Below are 17,617 nucleotides of genomic sequence, written 5' to 3'. Positions count from 1 at the left end.
GGCCCTCTGCTCTGCGCATGGCCCTCTGCTCTGCACCCGGCCCTCTGCTCTGCACCCGGCCCTCTGCTCTGCACATGATCCTCAGCTGTGTGTCGGACCCTCTGCTCTTCACCTGCTCCTCAGCTGTGCTCTTGACCCTATAGCTACATCTGCTTGCACTCTGATGCGTGGCTTAATGACAGTACATTTCTCTGTTGCATTGCTGGTGTTCCGCTCTCCATGGTCCTCGGCCATGCATGTGCCCTCAGCTGTGCCAGAGCCCTCAGTTTCACATAGAAAAGCTACTAACACACCGAGAAGGGCCTCCCTGGTGGCACAGCAGGTTAAAGCGCAGCACTATGCTAGCCGCAGCCACTTCAACACAAGTTCAATCCCTGGCCGAACAGGGAGCTGACCCGCATGGTGCAGCAGACCTCTCCTGTTTTGCCCCGCTGCTCCCCTCAGTAGTATTATTTTGTCAATCTGCTTGTTCTGCTCCCCACTCTGGTGAATCTTCTCATCACCCCTGCACCTCTGGCCTGTACCCAGATCTGTATGCATAAATAAATAAATGAAAAAATAACACTGAAGAAAAGGCATAAAATGAAAAATTAGTATTCCTAAAGATTAATAATTTCTTGTGAGTCCTTCTAGGGCAATGTATATACACATACAAGGCATGCATGCATGTGTATGTTATAAACAGGTTAATTAAATACTCTGCCAAGCTTTGTTCTATGTACTTTGCAATACATACCAGTACCCTTATTCTATATATAAGCAGAACATTATACATCATATTTAAGAAACTTAAGTTTACACAGCTAATAGTAGAACCAGCAGCCTTATCCTGACCACCTAACTGCAGAGCTCAGGTATACATTATATTGCTTATAAGGTCTAAGACAGTTGCATAGATCCCATGGTATGAATAGTCATGCATTAAAAATGATATTTTGATCAACGATGAACCACATACACAGTGGTGCTCCCATCAGACTGCCATGTGGCCTCGGTGGGTGGTAGTCTGCACCATCTAGATATGTCTGCTTGCACTCTGATATGTAGCTTAATGACAATATATTTCTCAGAATGTATCCCTGTCATTAAATGATACATGTCTGTATAACATGATTTGTTTTAACCAAACTTGTATTGATGAGAATCTGACATGTTGTAGTTTTTGGCTGTTCTGTGCAGTGCTGCATACTACTGTCAGATTTATACTGGTTTATCTTATGCAAAATTGTCTGCATTGGAATCATTGAGTGAAGTTTGGATACATAGCATCCCATTATCCCTTAGAATAATTCCACAGGGCTCTTCCTGGTGGCGCAGTGGGTTAAAGCACAACACTGCAAGCTAGCTACAGCCACTTCAATACAAGTTCAATCCCCTGCCCTGCCTGGGAGGTGATCCACATGGTGCAGCAGACCTCTCCTGTCTCATCCACTGCTCCCCTCAGCAGTGTACTTTGTCAGTCTGCCTGTTCTGCTTCCCACTCTGTCTCTGGGGAATCCTCTCACTACCCTTGTATCTCTGGTCTGTACCCCAGTTCTGTATGCAAAAATATCTTTAAAAAAATAATTCCAGAGATATATACACTCTGAATATTATACCTTTAAATTTTTGCCAGATTAAGTCATTGATGGTATCTCACTTTGACTTGTATCTTTTAATTAGAAGTGATGTTAACATTTTAAATGTATTAACAGAATGTATTTATTTTTCTCTGAGCTACTAGTTCTGCCTACTTTACTCTTGAGTTGTTTCTTTTTCTTCAGTAGAGATATTTTATCAAGGTATTCCTTAGTGGCTTCTGAGCCAGTGACTTTAGTGGGGGTAATTTTATTGAGAATCAGGATACAAGGTTGGTAGAAAGACTTAAACTAAGGCTCAAGGAAATTGAAAAGTTTCATAACAAAGCTCTGAGAAAAGATGATAATGCTCTAGTCATGATATAATATTGCATAATATGTTAACATTAAATGTGCATATAAGTTTATTGGGAGAAAGGAGGAAAGGATGTTGTTTCATGTTTTTAAACCCCTGGTGGCTTTGGAGTTAAGTCTCAGTATATAACTGCTAAGGCCTGAGTTTGATCCCTGGGCAGGGAGCTCACCCACATATGGCACAGTAGACCCCCTGTCTTGTGTGCTGCTCCCCTCAGCAGTGTATTTTAAGAAAATATGCCTATTCTACTCCCCACTCTTGTCTCTGGTGAATCCATTCATCTCCCCTCTCATACCCCACCTCTTTTTTTTTTTTTTTAAGATTTATTTACTTGTGCATACAAGAGCTGGGGTGTGGGTCATAAGTGTGTGTGTGGGGGGAGAGGATTCACCAGAGACAGAGTTACACCACAGTTCTTTTACACAAAAAATATCTTTAATTACATAAAACTTTTATCTACCTTTAGAAGAGGTCAGTAATATTCATTTATCCTAAATGAGCCTAAATTTCTAGTAAGAATCAGGATTTGAATTATTGGTTTCTGTATGAACACTTCTTAAGCCATGCCTCCATTTTAATGAAAATTAATTAAAAATATTAGCTTCTTCACTTCTCTTTTGCCTGCTATTTCTTTCACTTGCTTGCTCTTCTGTAGCTGTAGTTCAGTGGCAAAGTTTCTACACTGTTATTTTAAGCATCATTCTCATGCATGTTGCTCTTAGGTGCCTGTGCATGAGATGCTTCCTTCCTACTACTGTCTTACCCCTTGATGAACCAGAGACTTCTGTGAAGACCTACTCTTCCCAGCCTTTTTGCCCTTTTTAATAATAATTTTATAATCTTTGTATAATAGATTAATCCAAGGTATAGAACATACGTATAAAGTTCTCTTTTACACTGTAACGCATAAAATCCCCTTTTGTTAAAGTAAGAAAAGTCTAGAGAACTAAGGTTTCTGGTTTTCCTTTTTGGGTATGGCTTGCATACTTCTGGAGTTGTCTAAAACACACACTTAAATTATTGTAGTATACGATCGGTTGTTAATAAGTAAAGCTTTTCTTCATATTTCTGTTTAGGTGAAAAGCTTCAGGTGCTAAAAGCTAAGCTGCAGGAAGCAATGAAGCGCCGGAGGTTTGAGGAGCGCCAGAAGCGTCAAGCATTATTTAAATTAGATAATGAAGATGGATTTGAAGAGGAAGAGGAGGAGGAGGAAATGACAGATGAATCTGAGGAAGATGGAGAAGAGGAAGCTTTAGAGCAGGAAGAGGAGAAAGAAGAGGACGAGGAGGATGAAGGCAATCAGGTTTCTGACAATTATGTAATTTTGTTGCTTAGGATGAGTAGGGGAAAGAGAAAATCAGATTTGAATAAGAATCTAGTGAATATGATTGTGCATGATTTTAGGATCAAAGGTGAATACAGCTAGCTCATAGGTACTTAAATCTTAGTGCATTCAGTTCTGTTAGCACCACGAAATTCTTGTAGACCTCAGAACCATTGCCTTGGCTTCCATCTGTTCGTCTGCATACAGTAACCCAAATACGCTAATATTGAAATGACTCTAGTAATAGGCACTTTGTCCTCATTAATTTAGGTAAGCAGTTTTAAACTTGGCCAGGTTGAGGTCTGGAATAAATTCTCAGGCAAGACTGATGCCTCCCTGAGGCCCGGGTGAAGGAAGAAGAAAGCAGTGGCTGAGCTGGTTGGTCAGCTATGGCAGTCTGTTTGGTTTGAAGTCAGTAGTTCTTCAATTTCAGATTAATCAGTTAACCTCTTAGTAAAATGATAATCCAGTCTTCCTTCATAATTACGCCACAATTTAGGGAGGGTAAGAGGCAAAATAAAATAAGTACAAACATCTCTAAAAGGGTCAGGAAAATTACATGAATGATCGTGGTTAGAATGAGCTTCCTTCAGGTTCACCCTTCCAGATTTAAGCTATGACCTATAAGTAGGCTAGTAGTCTGTTTACTCTTAATTTTTTGACCTGTTTTACTTTATTTTATTTTATTTTATTTTATTTGTCTATGTGATGGTAAAGATTACAGAATTCCTCCTCAGTGGCGAAGAAATAGAAACCAAAGATGAAAAAGACATGGATAAAGAAGACATTGATGGCAGTAGTGAAGTTGGCAAGTCAGTTGGCCTCTCTGTTCCCAAACCTCTTTCCTCAGATTCTACCTTACTTCTGTTTAAAGACAACTCTTCCAAAATGGGGTAAATAATTTTCTCTAGGGAAAGATAAGATTCCCTTGGATTTACTACTGTTGTAAGAACAGAAGTAGATACAAAATTTGCCTTTTTTTTTTCTTTCCAGTTACTTTCCTAGTGAAGAAAAATCAGAAACAGATGAAAACTCGGGGAAAAGGCCTAACAAACTGGGTAAGGAGTGTCTCTTATGCAGAGCTTGATTTCTCTTTGATTCTCCAGCTTTGATACCTACCAGCTATCTGTAGGTTCCATGTATTGAGTCCCAATGGATCCTTCTCCATCTTACATGTGGCAATGAAGGGACTTAGGAATTAGAATATTTTCCTTGGTCTAGTTTTTTTAAAGCTTACATGCTGTTTCTCTATAGTTAACCATGGGCATAAAATAGGTCCCTTCTGAGTGTATGTTGATTGAGTAAATTATGGGACTTTTCTCTATAGATAGAAGGAAGATGTATAAGTGATTGGATAATGGAGAGGAGAGCTCAAGAGAGACAGGAAACTTAGTGTCACTTAGCTCAGGGGATAAACCCTGATTGTCTAATACTGTGTTACTATTGTAATACACTTTCAACTTGATGTCTTGGAACATTTAACTTGAAAGGTTTGTCTTTGAATGTTACTTGACAATTTCATTCTCAACTCTTTTTCTTGAATAAATCCACCCTGTTTCTGGAATCATGTTTTTAAAAGTTACTTCTCTTTTTTCAGATGAAGATGATTCATGTTCATTGCTAACAAAAGAGAGCAGCCACAATAGCAGCTTTGAGCTGATTGGCTCCACAATTCCATCTTATCAACCTTGTAACAGACAAACAGGCCGTGGAAACAGTATTTTCCCTACAGCAGGAGGATTCAGATCTCCTTCCCCTGGGCTATTTAGAGCCAGTTTGGTCAGCTCAGCTTCTAAGGTAATATGGTAATGGTTTTCTAATCTCCTCCCCCTTTTGCTTCCCACATCGCTAAATAAAGTTTGTCCAAGCCGCCAACTCCTACCACACTGTATATGTTCAGTTTAAAAAATCCACCCCCTTTGTGTATTAAAAACAAACCTTATTCGGTATTCTTACTTACTTGGAGATTTTTTTTTTTCTTTATGCTTCTCTTTGCTATGCATTGTCCTTCTCAATTGCAGTTGCCTGAGAGTAGATGAAATACTGCAAATAGCAACTTCTGTTGTTGTCATGATAGTGAATGACATTTGTAAAATGTTTTGTTTTTGTTTGGTTTTGTTTTGGTGCCAGAGTTCAGGAAAGCTGTCTGAGCCTTCGCTTCCCATAGAGGATTCCCAGGATCTGTATAACGCCTCCCCAGAGCCTAAGACACTTTTCCTAGGAGCAGAAGACTTCCAGTTCTGTTTAGAAGATGACACTCAGAGCCAACTGTTGGATGCAGATGGGTAGGTAGTTTTATGTTTCTGTGGGTGGAATGGTGCTGGGTACTGCTTAATTTTGTTTAAAAATAAAGTGAGCTTCTGTCACTCCATCTGTGCCTTCTCTTCTGAGAAAGAGAAGGTGTACAGACCATTAGTATTACATTTTACAAGTTTGAACAAAGTCTCTCCACAAAATAAAATGTAAATAGCTCTTGCTGGTGTTCCGATCCTTCACTCTGCCTTATTTGAAATGCATAGTTCTTGTAAGGCATCAAATGTCCCTGTATCCACTTTACTATGTTTTGATTGTTGAGTAGGACTAAGAATTGGCAAAACTGTGGTATATTACATAGGCCTAACAACAAGCCCTGCTCTGGCATCATCTGAACGCAAAAGTTATCCTTCTACCCTTTACTTTTGAACAGCATTTATTCTTTCTTAAAACTTCCCACCCCACTTTAGATTATCACAGGCTAAAGTTTGAATCTTTCGTCTTCTGGTTTGGTATTCAGCTTTGACCTTTGGTAGTAGAAATGAATTTAGGGTTTTTCATACATTTCTGTTTTTCATAGAGAATTCCTTACATTCTTCGTTGTGCTTGTAGGTTCTTAAATGTTAGAAACCACAGGAACCAGTACCAGGTTTTAAAGCCCCGACTACCACTAGCCAGTATGGATGAAAATGCCATGGATGCTAACATGGATGAACTGTTGGATTTGTGTACTGGAAAGTTCACATCTCAGGCTGAAAAACCCCTGCCTAGCAAGAGTGACAAGAAAGAGAATATGGAAGAACTTCTGAATCTTTGTTCAGGAAAATTCACTTCTCAGGGTAAATATCCAACAGAGAGCATCAGGCTCACCGTGGCTAAGTATCTTAAGTCACCGTCCTTGAAAAGAAGCCCCTGACTCTGCGGTGATAAGTTCACAGGAAATGGAATCTCACATGTAGCTTGAACTTACTATTTGATTCTTGATATTAAAACTATAAAGTGTTAGCTTAATAGATGGTTATAGGTCTATTATGGTTAATAGATATTGAAAGTTTAGAACAGTGTTTGGTGTATTATAAATTTCATATAAATGCTAACCATTTCCAACTGCATGCCCCCTTCTTCTTCCCACACCCTTTCTAGAATGGGATGTTTTGTGCGCTACTGATTCTCAGGTGCCTGGCCTATAGTAAGAACAAATAAGGATTTGTTGAATGAATGGATGGTGAGCTCTTTTTGGAAGCTCACCTTAGAATTCTTTTGAGCTGGTTTATCTATTGATTGCTGGGAAGAGAGAATAAAACTATCATTCCCTGGTGACAAATCTTTTTATTTGTTGGTGATGTGGATGCCTCCATTCTAGTTCCATCAGAGTTAAATAATCAAGAGACAGTGGGCAGCATGGGTGACCCAATGGAAGAAGCACTTGCTCTCTGCTCTGGCTCGTTTCCAACAGACAGGTGAGTCTCAGTGATTGGTGGACACTTGGTGTTGTCTGGTCTCCTGATAAAATGCCGGGGTCAGGTTTTCTGGGTTTAATTGGTCATCTAGGGAGCTCGTATTCTTTCTCAGAGTCCTACGGTGGTTCTGAGTCTCATATTTGCATAGCAGGGAAATTATAATGCTTTCACTTAGTTGTTGGACAACAGGATAAAAATGACAAGGATAAGCACAGAAAAGATGCTCAGTATCACTGATAATTAGGGATGCAAATCAAAACCACAAAAAGATACTGTCACACCCACTAGGGTGGTGGCTACTGTCAAAAGCCAGAAAGTAGGTGTTGAAGAGGATGTGGAGAAATTGGAACCCTTGTGCACAGCTGGTGGGAAAGTAACATGGTGAGACTGCTGTGGAAATCAGGATGGCAATTCCTCAGAAATTTAAAAATAGAATTAGTATTCAATCTAGCAATTCTACTTTTAGGTATATACCCAAAAGAAGTGAAAATAGGACTTAATTAAAATTATTCATATGCTCATGTTCAATTAAGTATCATTTATAATAATAGTAAAAGATAGAAGCATTCCAAATGGATAAATGTGTTGTGTGTGTATGTATTTGTTTGTATATGTATATGTACACATCCACGGGAATGCTACTGTGTCTTACAAAGGAAATAAATTCTGACACATACTACAACATAATGAGGACATTATGTTAAGTGAAATAAGCTGATCGCAAAATACAAATGATTTCACTTATGCCAGGTTCTTAGAGTAGTCAAATTCACAGAAATAGAATTTGACTATATGAAACAAAAGTTTCCATTTTACAATATGAAAAGAGTGCTGGGCATGGGTTGTGCAACACTGTGAATGTACCTAACACTATGGAATTGTATACTAAAGAATGGTTAAGGTGATAAGTGTGGTGTGTATATTTTAGCAGCACATAAAAAAATTATTTTAAACATAGGATACCTGATTTCCTATTTCATGAAACAATTATTGGTGCTAATAAAACATTTTCAGTTCTTAAGCTGATCAATTGCTTATAGTTCGCTTACAGTCATTTATTTGTTACTTGTTGACATGCATTTCAGAGAAGATGATGGTGAAGAGGAGGAATTTGGAGACTTTCGACTTGTCCCAAATGATAATGAGTTTGATAGTAATGAGGTGAGTTTGAAGGGAACAAAGTAACCATATTGAACTCCAGGTATTGTGACTATATATTTTTTCCTACTCTGAGTTCTGAGAATTCTAAGTTTGGCATCTTAACAGAATCAATTTCTTAGAGTGAGATGTTTAGGCAGATGTTTATACATCCTGCTTTGTGGAGGGTGCATTTTATTCTGATTGAGTGTGATGTTACGATTTTGCAGGATGAACACAGTGATTCTGATAATGAAGACGTAGCTTTGGGAGATCTTGAAGATGATGAGGAAGAGCTCATGAAGCAATCTGAGAAGTTGAAAAGACAAATGTAGGTGTTATATCAATTGCTAGAAAGTTCTAATAGTTGAGTTCTAGTTTGCCAGCTTTTTTTTTTTTTTTAAAGATTTATTTATTTAATCATACAGAACTGGGCACAGGTGAGAGTTGCGGGAGTGGTGAGAGAGGATTTGCCAGAGACAGAGTGAGGAGCAGAACAGGCAGGTCATCGAAGTACACTGCTGAGGGGAGCAGCGGGCGGGTCAGGAGAGGTCTGCCACGCCATGTGGGTCACCTCCGGGGCAGGCGGGGATCGAACTCGTGCGGAAGTGGCTTTAGCTTCTCAGCGCAGTGCTTTAACCTGCTCCGCCACCAGGGAGGGCCCTTGCCAGCTTTTTTAACTTCAGTTTGTGGGTTCTGATTTTGCTTTTTTGTAGTTAACATAATTAAATAAAATCTTTTCATTTGACATCTCTTGAATATTAAAAATGATCATGTCTTCGAGTGATTTCTAGAGGAAATGCCTCTGGTTCCTTAGCTGTTTCTCACATGAAATTCCTTTCAGACTGCTTGAGTGCTGGATGTTCTCTTCATCTCCAGGTGCTGTGGCTACTATATGTAGAGGCACAGCACGCCTCATTCTGGATGCATACTAACACAGCAGTCAAAACCTGTGAGCGCTGAGTCACTCTAGTAAAACTAGGATTCCCTGGGTCTTTTTTTCCTATGATTACTGTTTTTCCAGGTTTTCCTTATCCTGGTTTTGGCCTATGATGACCCCCTTATGTTTTGTTACTGTCCTGATCAGAGTCTGACCATTTACTTCAGAATATTTAAAGGAATACAGAAAAATACCAACAAAAATTCCTTCCATGTTCTCTATCCAGAATATTTGTGAAAGTGTTGATGGTTAAATTGCCTTGTAACTTTATGCATGTATTTTTACATTGTTGAGAGCTGTAGTTTCTTTTGTATGTAAAATTTTGCATCTTGCTTTTTTCCCAGTTAAAATATCCACAGATTTTTTTCCGTGGAGTTACAAGTTTTGTAAGGATATTTAAGTTGACATTCAATATTATATTGTACATGGATGACTTAGAATTCACATATATATATTGATCCCTGTTAGATATTGTTTTAAGCCCATCATTCCATTTTTTAAGATTCGTTTGGGGTTCTAATTTGCCACCTGTCAGATTAACTCATGCAGCTTTGAGCCATCTTTAACTTTTTCTAAGTTAATGGTCCTTAAACCTTATTTAACTGTGGAATCATTTGTTTAAATGAAATCTTATGAAGACTGACAGCTGAAAGTTGAACTAGTCCAAGAGTAGATGAGGAGATTAGGAAAATTAGTGGCTGGTAAGCCCTAAGGAAATCTCAGGATTTAAAGGAACTTAGCTTTTAAATAATTAACATGTCTTTGATAAAAATAAGCCTTCAGACGGCCAACAAACTTCTGCCACTTATGTCCATATGTAATAGGACTCTGAACCCAAGGTGACAGTAGATTTATTTCCAATAAATAAGAGAACTGAAAAACTACTAATTGTTTTGATAACCAAGAACCACTAACACTAAAGCCCAGTCATGTCTCTTAGTTGTTTACTTTTTAATTCTCAGCTCCTTTGAGTGTATGTTGACAGAAACAATAGTAGCCCCTGCTGAGGTAATGTGGTGGTGCCCATAAAGCACAGGTGTTGGCATACAAGATATATTAAGTGACAGTCTTGACTACTTGTTATAAATTTAACCTCATTATTGTTCTTAGAGGTGCTGTGTTTTACTTTTCTTATTGTTTCTATATTCTCTGTGTGTATTCATTGTTGGCATTTTCTAATCTTCAAAATTATTTTCCAGGAGATTGAAGAAATATCTGGAAGATGAGGCCGAGGTGTCAGGGAGCGACATAGGAAGTGAAGATGAGTATGATGGGGAAGACATTGATGAATATGAAGAGGATGTCATTGATGAAGTACTTCCTTCTGATGAGGAACTGCAAAGTCAAATCAAAAAAATACACATGTCAGTATCCCAGCAAGCCGGTATGTCTTCAGGCAGCTGTCTAACCAGCCATAGTCCTGGTTGTGAACACCTTAATTTTCCTGTTGTAGGAAAACAATGTTGGATGATGATAAGCGACAGCTACGTTTATACCAAGAGAGATACCTTGCTGATGGAGATCTGCACAGCGATGGCCCTGGGCGAATGAGGAAGTTTCGATGGAAAAACATAGGTACTGTGGTTGTTGTAAAAGCATATATGCATTACAATTGAGATGAAAAAAAAATGTGAAAAATGATGTAAAAATAAACTTTTTAATAAAAAAAAAAAAGCATATATGCCAGTTTTATATAGAAGCAACTGGTGGACTATATCAGTCTAAGCAGAAATTAAAACTATAGCTGGCTATTGTGGAGGGTCTGGTTGTGTGACTATTTTCTATTAGTGAGTGGTAAGTTTGTGTTAGTATCTGTCAGGGCATATCCTCTGGGAATTATGGAATGCTGATCGCCTTAACTCTTTGCTTTAGATGATGCTTCCCAGATGGACTTGTTCCACAGAGACTCTGATGATGATCAGATTGAAGAACAACTTGACGAGACAGAAGCCAGATGGAGAAAAGAGAGAATTGAACGAGAACAATGGCTACGGGACCAAGTAGGAACTATGCAGGAAATTCACCTGTTTTGACCCTAGTGTATGAGGAAAGGATCCAGTCCCCTATCTTGTCCTGACAGTTCCAAAATCTTGAGCAGCGGATTGATTGCTGTCCTTGTAGTCCTTCCCTTTTCTTTTGTGCTTTGAGGTTACCATGAGCAATTCTCTTCATATTTGTCTGTCTAAAAGCAATCTTTTTTGTCTAAAGAGAAACAAAGGCCCTCCTGTTGGTGTGGGGGTTGAGTCTCAGCTCTGTAAAGCTGTCCACAGCCACTACAGCATGAGTTCCATCCCTGGCCAAGGAGGTGACCCATATAGGGCAACAGACCTCTCCTTTCTCGCTTCTGCCCCCCCTCAGCAGTGTATTTCAGTAGATCTGCCTGTTCTGTGCCCCACTCTGTCTCTGGTGAATCCTCTCACCCCCAACACCTCTGGCCTGTATCTCTTTTAAAAAAAGAGAGAAACAAGTGAAGTCACAGGTACCCTAGCTTCACAATCCAGGCCCTGCTAATTATTTAGGAGCACAAAGGACTCCTGTTAAAGTGTCTGATTTTTATTTTCAGGCACAGCAGGGGAAAATTGCAGCTGAAGAAGAAGAAATTGGGGAAGAAAGTCAGTTTATGATGCTGGCCAAGAAAGTTACTGCCAAAGCACTACAGAACAATGGTGAGCACTTGCTTCTCCCCAAGGACTGGCTTCCTCAACTGTTAGTGCTGGAGTCTTGCAGGCAACTCGAACTTCAGGGTTGTTCACCTTACTTATGGACATGTGTCTAACACTATCTTAAAGTGGTCCCTCAGATGGGGGGAGAGGCAGTGTTTGCAGATCCTAGATTGTTGGGCAGTGGAAGTTGTATTTGTGAGACTGTTTAACAGGTTTTTCCTGTATGTTCTAAGGAAGCTCAGTATGAATTCCAGTGTCATTATTTAGTCACTAAGGATTACATACCTATGTGTTAAAGATGGGATTTGAACCCAGATTTATCTAACTGCAGAGCCTAAGCTCTTAAACACTATTTCACTCTTCGCATGCTTATTTTTTATTACTGTTAATGATTAGTCAATAAGTTCAACCTGGTTATTTCTTTTATTATCATTCCAAGTCAACATTAAAAATAATGAGAGTTCGTTCCTGTAGCTTTTTTAGTTTAGTTTATTGGTTTAGTCAAAGTCTTCTTTGTTTGTTTGGATTTAAAAGCAATTCTATCCAGCTTTGCCCAGAAAAAGTGTCTCTATTTTTTTCTTTTTAGTCAATCGCACCATTGTTGTTCAAGAATCAAAGTCTTTACTTAGAGATCCTTTTGAAGCCATTGGCCCAGGAAGTACCAGCCAGGTTGGTTGGGGACCTTGTTAGCCTGGTGTCTTGATCCTCAGATGAAGGCCCAGGTCAAGCTAAGGGAATACCGTATCGTTGGGGAGGGAGGTTGCTGTAGGAATTGGAAGATGTCAAGGGATTCTGCTGATTACTTTCCTCTTGAGTAGGGCAGGGATATGTACCTGCACTACACTGCAGGGGAGAAGGACTTCTCTTTCCACACACTTAGAATTTGATACCATGTGACTCTTCTTTCCTTAGATTAAGACAGGCTCTCTGCTAAATCAGCCCAAAGCTGTGCTTCAGAAACTGGCTGCCCTCTCTGATCTCAACCCCACTGCTCCCCGAAATTCAAGAAACTTTGTCTTCCATACAATTTCTCCTGTCAAGACTGAGACAGCAAAGGAATCATTGAAGCCTCAGGTAGGAAACTTGAGAGCTCAGTTGGTGCTCTCCAAACCAGAATTAAAGTATTTTTTAATTTAAAAGAAGTATGTGTGTGTGCTGTAGCTTTATTCCTGCCCTGGGAACATACAGGGGGATTGTTACCCCTAGTCGGTAACAGCTCTGAAACTTGCCTGGGAAGTTCATATTTCTTTTCTTTGTTTCTGTTGTTAATTGTCTATGATTTAACTATGAGTGATGAAGAGCTAATTTACTCTAAGTTCTCTTCTGAGAGGTTTGAGCTCACCCTGACTCTCTGCTCTCTAGGTGAGGAAAAGGGGTCCATCTTTCATGACAACGCCTTCACCTAAGTGCCCCAAAACAGACGAGAGTACTCCTGGATTGAAACGAAGCATCTTCAAATTCTTGGAAAGCTAACACCAGCAAGGGTGCCTGCTGCTGTTGAAACTGCTTTGAGACGTTTCTGGCATTGAAGGTGGAATAATGCCCATGTGGGTGACCCCCTTCTTTCATAATCAGTGCATTAAGATTACAGACTGGATTTTGGTTCTTTGCATGGCTCTGGACAGCTCTCTCCTTTCTATTACTGTTTCCTGGGTTAGCTACTCGTCTTAACCCCTCAGTTAAGATTAATCTTTGCTCTACAACATCATAGATACTTGGATAAAGTCTCATTTCCTCCATTAAATATTAGACACTGATCCTAGCAGCTTCCTGGGTTGATACCACTTTGTGATTGGGGTGGTTGAAGGAGGGGAAAATGGTGAATTGCAGAAGATGATAGAAAGCTGTGACTATCATTACCAGGATGACTTCTTCCCACCTTAAGGTCTGTACCACCGTGACCAGGGCTCAATGAAAGGCTCCCTAGATGGGCCCTAGAACCAGCTAGTCCGCCCCTTCCATTTTCCTATCTTCCTCTTTCCAAGGCAGTCTCAAATTTCAGAGTAACCTTTGCTTCCTTTATAATAGGACTCAAAGAATTACCCAAGTCAAAAAGACTTTGGCCCTAATTTTCTGGAGTGTGGTGGTTGCACCCAGTGTGTGTCCACCGGATATAGCCCTGGGCAGGCCCCTCTGTCCTGGGACTGAACTCTCATTTTAGTGTCGTTCAAGGACCCTTTCCCTTTAGAAGAGGAAATAAAAGCATTATTTATTGCATTCAACTGGGTGAGTACATTGCCCTGACCCTGCAGAGGATAATTTTATACTTTATTACCTGTTTTGAGAGAAGATCAGACCATCATGGATTACAACCAAAATATTGTTGAAGCAAATTGCCACCACTACTGATTTCCCCTGAACTGCCATGACACATATTTTTTCTCTCAGAACTGAGCGACACTACTGCTTTGGAAAAACATTGGTTTCATTGTCAAGAACTCGACAATGGGTGAATTGGATGAACTGTGCCAGTTTTTTATTGGTAGATGGAGAACACCAATTCAATGGAATTAGGATGTAGTTTTCTGTAGTTTCTAATATACAAGATGCTGACTTTGACAGAATTCATGTTTGTATATTTGTAATTTTGCAATGGGAAAAATGTATATAAAGATATTTTAATATGTGTGTATTTTTCAATAAACTTCATGCCATGAAGGCAGGATTTACTGTTCAGACTGAAGGCTGAGTCTTAGGTCAGCGTCTGTTTAGTGTTAAACATGTTTTCAAGCTACCTCCTTCCCAGGGAAGCCCTCTGGGCCTGGAATGAGGCACTCTGAGGTGATCGCAAAGTGGTTTGTGTTCAGTGCAGGTGTAGAGAGTATGTATACATGGTACCACCTGTTACAGCCCTTTCGTTGGCAGCCCTGGTCCAGGGTGAGTTACTGTCCCTCCCTTTGTGCCATCTAAATAGTACCCAAGGCCGGGTAACCCTTGCTGAACAAAAGAGAACTGGGAAGCAGGGCGAGGTGTTTCTCCTTGCTTTCCCATATCACCGTGAGGCAGAGAGAAGAGGCGAGGGAGGAGATAGAGAAGATGGAAGGGATCACTGAGGGTAAAGAAAATCAATGCCTGAGGAATCTGGGGAACAAAAATTCTGTTCTAGGCTCCAGAAAGAAAAGTTGAGCTGTAAGCCCTGGGTCACTTTTCCTTATAACAATGTATCATAAAGCAGGCTAAGCCTTGACTTTGGTGTAACAATTGAAGTAGAGTTGTGACAGCTACATATTCATGAAACTGAAGCCCCAGGGCCTGGCTTCCAACTCCCCTAATTTAGAAATTCCCCCTTTCAACTCCCCTGATTTAGAAATTCTTTATGTAGAAGGATGAGAATCTGGGACTCTGGGAGGCAGAGTATGCTCAGTGACAGTTTTCTTGACTCCACCTTGTTCTGCGCACTGAGATAGGGACACGTGGTATTTACTTCATTTAAACTGGACTCTGATCTCACTTACTCAGCCCACAGCTGCCAAGCTACACCAGGGTCTGCACCACAGAGCGTCAGGTTACATTCACAAAAGCACGTGGAGATGGCGCTCGGCCGCCTGTGCCATCCCTCTCAGCTGCCTCGCTACAGCCTTCTCCCCGCTTTGAGAATTTCTAAGGGCTGGGCCTTTCTGGTTTGTATCTCCAGTTGTATCTAGCACCTCTTGGTGCCCCTGTCCTGAGACGTGTGCATCGAGGGGCTGGGAGAGTATTTCTGGAAGTAATGTTATGATGCTATCTGGTTATATCATCCTTGAAAGCATTTGTCTCCTACTTTGTATCCTATTTGCTGCCTGGAACATGGCCTGAAATGTGCGTTGCCCAATAAAGTTGAATGAATTTACCATACCTTTCAGAGCCTCTTTTTATATCTATAAAATGAGGCTTGTCATTCACGCCTGTCTCAGATTTGCTGGGAGGGTTAGGTTAGAAGATGTATGCGACCACATCATGTCAAGTACTCTGCAAGCATAAGAAATTGTCAGTGGGCCCTCCATAGTGGCACAACAGGTAAAAGCGCAGCACTGTGAAGCTGGCCACAGCTACTTCAATATATGATCCCGGCTAGAGAGTTGACCCATATGGGGCAGCAGATCTCTCCCGTCTCGCCCGCTGCGCCCCTCAGCAGTGGAATCCTCTCACCACTCCTGCACCTCTGGCCTGTACCCCAGTTCTGTATGCATAAATACATTTTAAAAAATTGCTGGTGTTGCTGTTCTGTATGCATAAATAAATTTTAAAAAATTGCTTTGTCAAAACTCCTAAAGACCTCTTGTCTCAAAACTTCTCAAACTTAACATCTTTTAAAATGTCATCTTCCTCCCCTAAATAGCTGTATTTCTTGAGTTTCCCATACCTCCATATGCCCATCACTGGCTGGAAATCTGAAGGGCTTTCCTGACACTGCTTTCCTGACTCCAATAACCAAACAATCTAAAAACCTCCAAATCACATCCTGACTCAGCTTCTTCCAGCTTCATAGATAATACCCTTCTCCAAAATTGGGTGCCGCACAACCTCCTGATTACCCACTCCTATTTTTACTTCCCTTCCTTAACAATCATGCCCAGCACGAGAGGGTGCCCTTTGTATGAACATAAACTGCAGTATGATCATAAACTTCTCTTGAGAACTTTCAGTGTGTTCCATTGCACCTGGAATTAAACTCAAACTTCTTACCACCTACAAACCCTCCACGATACAGCCAGGCATCACTTAACAGTGGGCGTGCATTCTGAAAAAGACGCTGTTAGGTCATTATGTTCTGGAAGGCAGCTATGCTCACCACTATACCACCAGCGCCATACTAGGTGATTTTGTCTTGCGGTGAAAAACCCAGATGGTAGAGACTGCCACAAACCTAGGCTGCAGGGCCTGCTGTTCTGTACGGTCCCCAACAAGTGCACAGTCCTAGCACCACCTCCCAACCTCTAATGCCCTCTGTATTCACTTCACCTTAACGCCAGCGTCTTCTAAAATGCCCTTCCATTTTCCTAGACTGCCCTTCCCTCCACTATCTCCCTTATGAGGCTAATATATAATTCCCCATGTGTCATCTTAAAGTTGACTTCTTTGAAAATGCCTACCATGGTCACCCCCCCCTTTTTTTCTTTTTAAAGATTTATTTATTTATGCATACAAGAACTGGGGTACAGGTCAGAGGTGCAGGGGTGGTGAGAGGATTCACCAGAGACAGTGGGGAGCAGAACAGGCAGATTGATGAAGTACACTGCTGAAGGGAGCAGTGGGCCAGACGGGAGAGGTCTGCCCCACCATGTGGGTCACTTCCGTGGCCGGAAACTCATACTACAGTGGCTGAGGCTAGCTTCATAGTGTTGTGCTTTTAACCCTTTGTGCCACCAGAGAGGGCCCATCACAACCTTTTAAATTACTTCTATTAGTTTCTAATTCTTTTCTTCTGGATCTCTTATCACAATCTGCCACTTTAGTGTTTGCTTAGGTCTACCTTCCCAGTTAGATTAAATTCTGTGAAAGCAGAGATCATGTCTATTTTGTTAAAGATTTTTATTTTGGGGCCTCCCTGGGAGCTCAAGGAGTTACAGCACAGCACTATGAAGCTATCCCCAGCCACTGCAGCATGAATTTGATCCCCAGCCAGGGAGCTGACCCACATGGTGCAGCAGACCTCTCTTGTTTTACCTGCTGCTCCCCTCAATAATGTATTTCAGTCAACCCACCTGTTCTGTGCCCACTCTGAATCTGGTCAATCATCTTTACCCCACCCCACCTAGTACCTCTAGATTGTATCCCAGTTCTTATAAGTATAAATCAATAAATCTTTTTTGTTTGTTTGTTTAAATGCATAGGGCCCTATCTGGTGATGCAACAGGTTAGGGTGTAACACTGAAGCTTGGCAGAGCCACTTCAGTGCGAGTTTGAGCCCTGGCTAGGGATGTGACCC

General features: G+C 40.7%; 1 protein-coding gene across 2 annotated transcripts in view; it reads left to right on the top strand.

The window, feature by feature from the left end:
• Positions 1 to 13,235, top strand: part of CLSPN (claspin) — a 29,799-nt gene extending 16,564 nt beyond the window's left edge. For both annotated transcript variants that reach the window (XM_004678787.2, XM_004678786.2), the window contains 16 exons: positions 3,009 to 3,235; positions 3,974 to 4,149; positions 4,250 to 4,314; positions 4,854 to 5,053; positions 5,387 to 5,541; positions 6,122 to 6,346; positions 6,856 to 6,969; positions 8,055 to 8,130; positions 8,337 to 8,437; positions 10,246 to 10,410; positions 10,500 to 10,621; positions 10,919 to 11,046; positions 11,610 to 11,712; positions 12,296 to 12,378; positions 12,622 to 12,783; positions 13,072 to 13,235. In XM_004678787.2, the coding sequence (XP_004678844.1) occupies positions 3,009 to 3,235; positions 3,974 to 4,149; positions 4,250 to 4,314; positions 4,854 to 5,053; positions 5,387 to 5,541; positions 6,122 to 6,346; positions 6,856 to 6,969; positions 8,055 to 8,130; positions 8,337 to 8,437; positions 10,246 to 10,410; positions 10,500 to 10,621; positions 10,919 to 11,046; positions 11,610 to 11,712; positions 12,296 to 12,378; positions 12,622 to 12,783; positions 13,072 to 13,182 (2,213 nt within the window). In that variant the 3' untranslated portion in view covers positions 13,183 to 13,235. The remainder of the gene's footprint in view (positions 1 to 3,008; positions 3,236 to 3,973; positions 4,150 to 4,249; positions 4,315 to 4,853; positions 5,054 to 5,386; positions 5,542 to 6,121; positions 6,347 to 6,855; positions 6,970 to 8,054; positions 8,131 to 8,336; positions 8,438 to 10,245; positions 10,411 to 10,499; positions 10,622 to 10,918; positions 11,047 to 11,609; positions 11,713 to 12,295; positions 12,379 to 12,621; positions 12,784 to 13,071) is intronic.
• Positions 13,236 to 17,617: the final 4,382 nt, after the last annotated feature.

This window comes from Condylura cristata, unplaced genomic scaffold (genome assembly GCF_000260355.1).
Source record: "Condylura cristata isolate star-nosed mole 26May11 unplaced genomic scaffold, ConCri1.0 scaffold00008, whole genome shotgun sequence".
In the NCBI taxonomy this organism is placed as follows: Eukaryota; Metazoa; Chordata; class Mammalia; order Eulipotyphla; family Talpidae; genus Condylura; species Condylura cristata.
Note: the sequence above shows the minus strand (reverse complement) of the source record. Positions and strands in the feature narration are given on the sequence as shown.